Consider the following 8,795-nt stretch of genomic DNA (forward strand, 5'->3'; position numbering starts at 1 on the left):
CCCCCCCCCCCCCCCCACTCGCTCCACATGCATACCCCCCGCGCTTCCTGCGCCTCCTTCGCACCTTTTTTCCTTCGTGTGGCATTCTTTCCCACTGACTGACCGTTTTCCCTGTTGCCGCCCTCCGGCTCGCGGCCCCTCACATCTCGCACCCCCCCCCACTTATAGTTGTCGCTCATGCGGCCCGCATGCGTGACACCCTGCTGGCCACCGAGCCGCAGGCGGCCTCCTCCGCCTCGGCCCACATCCTCCAGTCGTCCCTCCCCCAGGTGGATCCCAGTGACGGGAAGGGCTGCGTCGGCTTGCTGTCCAAGTCCTCACTGCTGCATCTGGTGCCTGGCACGGCCGGCCCCACTGGCGGGGCCTTCACCGAGACCCCGGGCGCCCCGATTGTTGATGCCATGCTGAAGCTGGCCGCCGGCAAGTAGGCCTCTGTGAAAGGGGGAAAAAAAAAAGAAAAGAAGAAAACCGCCACCACACCCCCTGCCTGGGGCAATCCGCACACAAGGCAGCATGCAGCGCGTGTGGCCACGCATGTGCATCCCCCTGCGCTCCCTCCGCCGCATCCATCCCCCCTTTCTGCCTCGTTCCCTGGACTTGGCCCTTGTGGCATTCCGCCTCTTTCCGTTGCTCCCCCCCCTCCTCAGGGAAGACATCCACAAGGGGCGACAGCGGCGGGAGAGCGCCGCGACGCTGTCCTCGCGAAGCCACTTCCTTGTGGCCCTCCCCCCCCCCCCTTCCTCCTCCCTTGATCTTTTCGTAAATACAAAGCCAATACAATATCAACATTCTCCCCCCTCTCCTGCTTGCCCCGCTGACGGGCGACGGTGGCCTGTTTCCTTGGTTTCCCTTTGTCCCAACACCCGCCCAACTTCCAATCCCACCCTCTGTGGCCGTCAGCACACATCCCCAGGTAAATAGGCCGCTGTCGCCTGCCCTCCCCGCCCACACCTCGACAAGCCGCCGAGGGATGGCTCGCCTGTGTTTGTGGCGGCGTGCTGGAAGCCAGCCGGCTGACCAGAGGGGGGCTCGGGCCCGCCGTCCACCGTCCGCATTCCGCATTCCCAGTCGCGTTCATGTGCCCACGCATGTGTCACATGTTAATCCGATGGATTAATCTTATCGGTTACACTGGTCTCAGAGTTGTGGGTCACACCTGCGCGCTTCGGTGGTTGGCGAGTGCCTGCCGGGTGAGTTGGTGGGGGCGCCATCCTGCCCCACAATCCCCCCACCAACCGGCGGGCTGTGCATGGCCAGCCGGGAACCCGGCCGGGAAGATGGCCAGCATGGTCCAGGTCACTGCCCGGGCCAGAGAGTATGCCGTTGAACAGCGGACGCCGACCTCCGAACGGACATGGGAAAAAGTCTCACTGCACTCGGGCCAGCACAGGCTCACCCGGGTCCGGGGCTTACATCATACATGGCTGCCGATTGCCCTGGCCATGCGCCGGCATGCAGCTCAAGTGTGCGGAGATTGTGATAGGGCAAGGGCACTCCGACGCCATGCGGGATCTGGCGGTCACACCGGAGCCAAGTGCGCGCCATGGTCACCCGCCCTCGCCTCTGGAAGGAGGACGGGCTGGCGAATGGGGCGTAGGCCGGCACCTCCGCGGCCAGCCGATGTGTAGCACGGCATGTTACTGACTCCCCTCCCCCCCCCCTCTAACGAGCGACGCGCTCTGTATGGGGCCCTTCTCAGGCAGGACTCCCGCAAGCGGGGCTCAGAAGAGCAAGGGGGCGTCCGGAAACGGAGCACGTGGGCCCGTCAGAGATTTGCTCGCTGAGCTTGGGTGCGCCCCGGCACCGGGCACAAGATCCTGCACACTCCCCCTCCGCCGTCCCCAAGGGGCCGGGGGAGGGTGGGGACCGGGACCGGAGGCCAAGGGGGGCCAGTGTTCGGGGTGCTCCCAAGCGCCTTTCTTGTGTCACCCGGTCTGTGGGGCGATTTCCGCCAGGTTGTGACGTGGCCAGAGGGGTGGGCTACTGATGCAAAAAAGCACGGCTCCATAAGGGCCGCGAACTCCGAGGGGAGCCCCCCTCCGGCCGCCCGGCATCTGAAAACGCGCGACAGGCAGGAAAGAACCAGGCGCGCGGGAGGCGCTGTGCATTTGGGCTGCCGTTCGAGATGAGAGGAGGGTGCCTAGGGACAGGGCGAGGGGGGCGGACGGATGGACCTAGGTGCACCCCTTCCACTAGCCTCAAGACTAGTGTATGTATGTATGTGTGTGTTTGTGTGTTTGTGTGTGTGTGTGTGAATGAGTGAATGCGCATGTGCATGTACGCGAGCATGTGCATGTCCGTATGTATGTAGCTAGGGAGGAGGGGTGCCGTCTATTTGAGGCAGTGCCATGCGCGGACCCCTTTCAAACGGATAAACAAATACGCCCCTCATCTTTTCAAGCCACTGCCCATCTCAGCCCGCGCTCTCCCCAGACACAGTCACACGCACACGCGCCCCTGCTCATACGCGAAGCTCTGTGTCCCTACTTGCTGTCCCTGCCAGCCGCGTCCCCTCGCCCGCGCAGTGTAAGAACGCACACGCAGGAACCGCCCCCTCGCGCTCGCTCGCCCCCTTCCGTCTTGCCGCTCCACCGCCGAGCAGCCAAGAGCGCATTGCCTGATTCGTCGGCACTCGCGTCCAGTCAGTGTATAATTCCCCTCGGTACGCCAGCGCCACCTGCCTGCTCGGTGTGTGTCCCGGGTGCAAGGGTGACAGAGCCCGAAAAGCGTGTCACTGGGCCTTGGGCATGCCGGCCACCATGATGCTTGCTTCTTGTGACTTCACTCGCGCACGGTGTTTGCTGACCACCTCTCCCTGCCCGGATTCTGCATCCGCGTTCCCCCCCCCCCCCCTCATCGCCCGGTCGACCACTCAGCCACACCCAGCAACGAGCCCCAGCTGCTGTCCCCTGGTGTGCACAGGAAAAATGGGTTCACGCTCACGCACCGGCCGCCGTGGCCGTCCCTCCGCGACTCGGCCCGGCTCATCGCACTCCACCACCACCGCCACCACTACCAATATCGCCACGCGCAGCACGCCCGTCACCGAGGCTGCCAGCCGGCGGTCCTTGTCGTCCAGCGTGGCAGCCATCGGCGCGGCGCTGCTGCTCATGTCCCCGAGTCTGAGCATGGCCGCGCCGGTGGGCTGGGCCGAGGCCCGCAGCGACTCCGACAGCCCGCGACTGACGGAGGACGGCGGAGCCTGGATGGCCCGCGCGACGGCCGCCTCGGCCAGCGCCCCCCCCAGCCGCCTGGCAGTCCGCAGCGACACGGGCGTCCTGCCAGAGGGCGTGGAGATGGTGGCATGCGGTGGGCCGACCGCGCGCTCGCGCACCCGCTACTCCCCGAAGACACGCTCACGTCGTGAAGAGGAGGAGGAGGAGGAGGAAGACGAGGAAGAGGAGGAGGAGGAGGAGGAGGAGGAGGGCAAGTTCCGGAAGATGCAGAAGGCCGCCATGTTCCAACGGGTCATGTCCCCGGCGGCGACGGTGGTGCAGCCGCCGCTGGTGGTGGTGCAGGCCCCGCCCGCCCCATACTACCCACCCCCGATGCAGCACTATCACTACCACTCTTCGGGCGGCATGTGGCACTCCATGTACCGACGGGAGGCCGGCTCGGTGGCCGGCAGCAAAACCCTGGCCAAGCGGGCCATCCTGGACCCGAAGAATGTGGCCGCCGGGGTCAAGGTGGCCGGCCTGCCGGTGGGGAAGAACGTGGCCACCGGCCCGGGCGCCGTGCGCCCGGCGGCTCGTCAAGCTCGCGGGACCCTGGCCGAAGCGTCCTTCCGCCGTGGCCCCGCCGCCTCCTTCGAGGGCCGGGGGCCGCCTGCGGCGGAGCGCGGTGCACTGAAGCGCAGTGCGCCGGGGGCCGCCAGGCCCCGGGGGGATCCCCTGCGCGAAGTCCTGGCCGGCCATCCGTCCGTGGTGCTGGACGATGGCCGGGCCCAGGCGGCCGTCATGAACCCGGCTCTCATCCGCAACCCGGTGTTGCTGCAGGCCAACAGCATCCCGGCGGCCGCCGGGGCCCGGGCCCCACGGCCGCCCATGCACCCCGCCGGTGGGAGCATCCATCAGCAGACGGCCGAGGCGCGTGCTCGCGCGGCTGGCATTCTGGCCGACGCGCACCCGGACGAGGGGCTGATGCATGCCCTGCCGGCTCTGGACTTCATCCCGGCGGACGACCAGCATCCCGAGCAGGAGCCGGACACCCGCCGGCGGGAGGATGACCAGGCGGCGCCGGGCTCGCCGGAGTACAAGCCGGCGGACCGGCTGCGTGCCTTCATCCGGCGCTCCCTGGGGGGTCTGTTCAATTGGGCCTGGTCGTCCGAGGTGTCGGACGATGCCCCGGCCGAAGTGGCCCCCGAGCCCGGCCTGGACACGGTTGTCTTCCCCGTCCGGGCCTCGGTCTCGGAGCTGGTGGTCCCGGTGGCGGCCCGGCGCCCGGGTGCCGCCCAAGAAGAAGAGCAGTATGCCGCTGGGGTGGCGGAGGAGCCGCGCCGGGGCCGGCCCGTCGCCCCGCCCGGATCGGCCAGCGCCGGGCCGCGCGTCGCTCTGGGTCCCGGCAGCCCGGTCGTCCTGGCCACGGACACGGCCCCGGTGGTGAGGCTGAATGCCGGCCTGCCGCGGGTGGTGGTCACCCGCCTGGCGGCGCGGGACACGGCCGACGCCGCGGCCGCGGCCAGGATCCAGGACCCGGCTGGCCTGGAGCCCCGCGGCAAGAAGACCCTCCTGGTGCCGGTGACCACCGTGGTGCCGGTCAAGGTTCCCAAGCGCACTGTGGCCGTGAACCCCCTGCCGGCGGTCATCCCGGCGGTGCCGGTGGCTCCGGTGGTGCCGGCAGCGGTGGTCAATGCCCCGGCGGCCGGGATCATGCTGCCGTCCATGCACCCGTACATGGCGCCGGCCGTGGCCGGGGCGGCCTTCCCCCCGATGCCCGGCGGCATGATGATCATGCCCCGGCGAGATGTGGTGGCCGACATGGAGGACCGCCGGCCGCGGGCAGCTCGATCGGTCATGGCCACAGCCGGCCACTATCACCGCCGGCGTCTGGCCGCGCGTGCCGAGGCCGAGCCGAAGAATGGCACCGACGCGGAGGCGGAGCACGAGCAGGAGGAGGACGCGACCCAGGACACCAGCAGCCCCATCGAGAAGGTGGCCAAGATGGTTGGGCATGTGGCCAAGAAGGAGCCTCTGAAGCCGGCCCTCGCGGCGGCCGGGGTCAACATCACCCTGGCCGACATCCTGGAGCACACGCGTCTGGCTGGGCCGTCGAAGAATGGCGATGAAGGCGATGACGAGGAGGACGAGGAGGCCGAGGAGGCCGAGGAGGACTCCGAGGACGAGGGTTCCGAATCTGAATCCGACTCGGACTCGGACTCGGATTCGGACTCGGACTCGGACTCGGATTCGGACTCGGATTGCGGCTCGGAGTCTGCTAGCGACAGCGATTCGGACTCGGACGCCGAGGGCGTGAGCGACGACGGTGCCGGGTCCGGCGGCGAGGATGCCGGCAATGCCTCCGAGGAGGAGGAGGCCGAGGGTGAGTTGGTTGAGAAGGACCTGGACATTCGGCCCGCCGGCAGCGGCCCCGGCGACGGTGCCGCGGAGGATGATGCCACCGAGGACCAATCGGCTGGGGATGCCGAGGGGCGTGTGCGCCAGCGTCGTGCCCATGTCCACGCCGAGCCTCTGGCCCAGGCATACAGCTTTGTGCCTCGTGGCCGGTCGGCGACCAGCGAGAGGGCGCGACCTGTGGCCGCTGGTGACCGGCCGCGGCAGCGCCAGGGCGGCAGCGCCAGGGCGGCCACGGGCTCGACCCTGGATCGGGTGTACACGGCGGCCTTCTCCAACAGCAACCGCCAGCCGGCCGAGCGCCGCGTCCGGAACCAGTACTACGCCGACCTGGAGGACGGGGCCAGCGACGGGGCCAGCGAGTTTGCCCTGCTGCAGTACTGGGCCTCCGGCGAGTAGTGGGCTGTGAGCTGCGCCTCTCGCGCGGCTCCTTTGGGGGGCTGCCCTGGGGCGCGCATTTGTGACGACAGAGGGGCGACGTGAGGGGCCCGAGGCCGGACCAGTGTGACTGGCGGGCAGGGGGTGGTGCTTAGCAGGGCGTCAGCCTGCTTCGCACCTCTTACTTCGTGAGCCCCCGCCCCCCCCCCCCCCACTTCTTCAAGTGCCAGCATCGGCAATAGGCTGCCCCGCCGTGTACGACGGGAAAAGCCCGCTCGTGTGCACGCGCGCCTGTGTGTGTCTGTTCTTGTGTCTGGCCGATGGCAAATAGAATATTAGGACTCTCTTTCTCACCGAACACATGCCGGGGGAAGGGATGGCGAGCAGCGGCGCATCGCAGTTTATGCTCGCCGGGTTGCAGGGGCGAGGGGCCTGAGCCAGGCGCGGCTACCTCCAGAGGGGCGGGAGGGCTCCATCATGCGAGTGGCGCTTGGGGAGAAGGGTGAATGCACAGCTGGCTGCCGAGCTGCCGCCATTCGCGGGCCCCATTCACCCTGGCCAGATGCATCATGAATTTCACCTGCCTGCCTCTCGCTCACGTCCATCTTGTTTCCTCGTCTCACGCCCCCCCCCCCCCCCCCCAGGATTTTCCATGTGTTTCAGTGTTCAGCCGCTCATCTGCACTCGGAGCACCGGCCGCCTGCGACATACACCTGCCCTTTCCTTCGAATCCATCCACTCGGTCCTCTGGCATTGTGGCTTCGTCGAAGAGCCTTGTGCCCCCCCCCATCTCCCCCCCCGCCTCCCTCTACCGGCATCTCGTGTGTTTTCTGTCCTTTTTGGCCCTGCCTGTGCTACCCTCTTTCTGTTTCCCCCTCGCTCAAGTAATCCCGCTCTGTTTCCCCAGATCTCTCTCTCCTTACTCAAACGCTTTATTCGGTGCACTATATGCGTATACGCCGACACATAGGCGCAAGTCTCCCTGCCCTCCCGCGGTCTCGAGAGGAAGGACGGCGTTCACAGTGTACAAGCATGTACGCGCACGTGAATGGTGCCACCCACTCCAGCCTGCCCGGCGTAGAAGGCCAGCACGGAAGATAAGGGGAGGCATGCGCGAGCAAAGCCCCCCCCCTCCCGTTCCCCTCTCGTGCACATGCCTTTGTCGCATGCATGATTTGTGTGGTGGTACACTTCTCCCCCACCGCGCTGTTTGTGGCTGCCCCCCCTCCCCCCACCCCTGGCCCCGCCGCCTCGTCCCAAGGCCCGCCCCCTGACCTGTGTGGGTCTCTTCTTTTGCTCGTGAGCGGGGAGAGAGAGAGACGCGTGCTATGGGCGACACATGCATGTGGTGCTTGGTGTGTGTGACTCTGCGCTATTGTGGTTTTCTGTCTGATGGGTGTGTATATGCGTCCACCACGCGGTCACCGCCGCCCGCCCTGGGGAAGAGGGGGGAGAGGCGAGGGCCCGGAGTGGTGGAGAGGGGATGGTGCGGAATGCGAGCGCAGACGCCTACTCTCGGCTTCCTCGCCGGTGAGTGGCAGAAGGGGGTGGAGGGGGGAGGCACGGGACCCCCCCCGCCCCCCCTCCCCTCCGTCAGGTGGGGCAGGAAAGAGGGGCGCCGGCGCTCGGGTTGTTGTTGTCGCTATTGTTACTGTTATATGTGGGTGAAAAAGAGCGAGGCCAGCCAAAGCCGGCTACTCAAATGAGAAGAAGCGGGGCCAAGAGGGACCGGGGGCAGGGGTGGCCGGCGTGTACAGGCTTGCTCTGGCCAGAAAGCCAGGTATGGCGAGGGGCCGCCATGAGGAGGGCGCGCGCCCGCCGCAAACACGGGCCGAGCATGCTCGGCCCTGGGGGATTGCGCACGCGCGCGTCGCTCTCTCGCTCATGTGTCCGTCTGCCTGGCATCCTGGGCCGGTTGGGCCCTTGTGTACATCTCTCGAGCGCCCCTAGTCCAGCCCGGATGCCCTGTTGTTGGTGGGGTGTGGGTGGTGCGCTGATATGGAGGGGATTGGTGGTGGTGGTGGTGGTGGTGGGGTTTTGCTCGGCCGCGGATTCTTCTTCTCCACCCTCATGCACATACACGCGCTCGCGGGGGGACCCGACCCCGGTGTCGGGGAGGGGCACACAGAGGCCGCCTACATGTCAACACCGGCCTCGAAGAGGGTGCGCCCGGTGCGGCGCAGGCCGGGCTCGGAGCCGGCGGTCACGCCGACGCGCATGGAAGCCAGGCGCGGGTTGAACCGGTTGTAGGTGAAGTCCGTGCCGAAGAGGCCATCGCGAACCTCGTAGTCGTTCTCCTGGCCGTCGACGTCGAAGGTGGACACGCGCTGGGGCAGGCGCGGGTCCAGCATGAAGCGGGCGGTCTGGCCCAGGATACCGTGGGGGTTGGTGGGCGGGCCGACCAGGCTGGCAGCCAGGTTGACGTAGGACTCGGAGATGAGGCCCTTCTCGACCTTGGTGCGGGCAACGATCTGCCAGCTGTCGGTGCGGACGGTGAGGCGGTGGCGGCCATCGACATGCTCGACGACGACATCGGCCTCGGGCAGCTCGATGGTGCCAGACGGGACCTGGGTGCCGTTGACGAAGGTGCCGAAGTGCGGGTCGTAGCCGATGGAGGTGGACCCGATGAGCATACCAATGCGGCCCATGTAGGTACCTGTGCGTGTGCGTGCGTGTGTGTGTGTGTGTGTTTTTGTGGGGGATGGTTGTGTTCCCACAAAAAAAACACGCACGGGCACGGACACACACACATATTAAGGAAGGGGTGTGTTTTGTGTGTCGGGTTGGTCAGGCCCGGGGCGTGGAAAGGGGGGGGGGGGTGTACGGAGTCAGTATCGGGTCATCGGG

At 67.4% G+C, this 8,795-nt stretch overlaps 3 protein-coding genes across 3 annotated transcripts in view; 2 read left to right on the plus strand and 1 right to left on the minus strand.

The window, feature by feature from the left end:
• The window catches only part of H696_03449 (hypothetical protein), a 3,794-nt gene extending 3,050 nt beyond the window's left edge, over positions 1-744 (plus strand). The window contains exon 7 of the mRNA XM_009497315.1: positions 169-744. Within this exon, the coding sequence (XP_009495590.1) occupies positions 169-428 (260 nt within the window). The 3' untranslated portion in view covers positions 429-744. The remainder of the gene's footprint in view (positions 1-168) is intronic.
• A 2,183-nt stretch (positions 745-2,927) lies between these two features.
• H696_03450 (hypothetical protein) lies at positions 2,928-5,969 on the plus strand (the record flags this gene model as incomplete). Its single annotated transcript, XM_009497316.1, has 1 exon — positions 2,928-5,969. The coding sequence occupies one exon, from the start codon at positions 2,928-2,930 to the stop codon at positions 5,967-5,969; it is 3,042 nt and encodes a 1,013-aa protein (XP_009495591.1).
• Positions 5,970-7,959: 1,990 nt separating this feature from the next.
• Positions 7,960-8,795, minus strand: part of H696_03451 (hypothetical protein) — a 4,206-nt gene continuing 3,370 nt past the window's right edge. Inside the window, exon 2 of the mRNA XM_009497317.1 lies at positions 7,960-8,604. Coding sequence (XP_009495592.1) covers positions 8,084-8,604 — 521 coding nt within the window. The 3' untranslated portion in view covers positions 7,960-8,083. The remainder of the gene's footprint in view (positions 8,605-8,795) is intronic.

The sequence above is a fragment of the Fonticula alba genome, assembly GCF_000388065.1.
Source record: "Fonticula alba strain ATCC 38817 unplaced genomic scaffold supercont2.5, whole genome shotgun sequence".
Taxonomy (NCBI): domain Eukaryota; order Rotosphaerida; family Fonticulaceae; genus Fonticula; species Fonticula alba.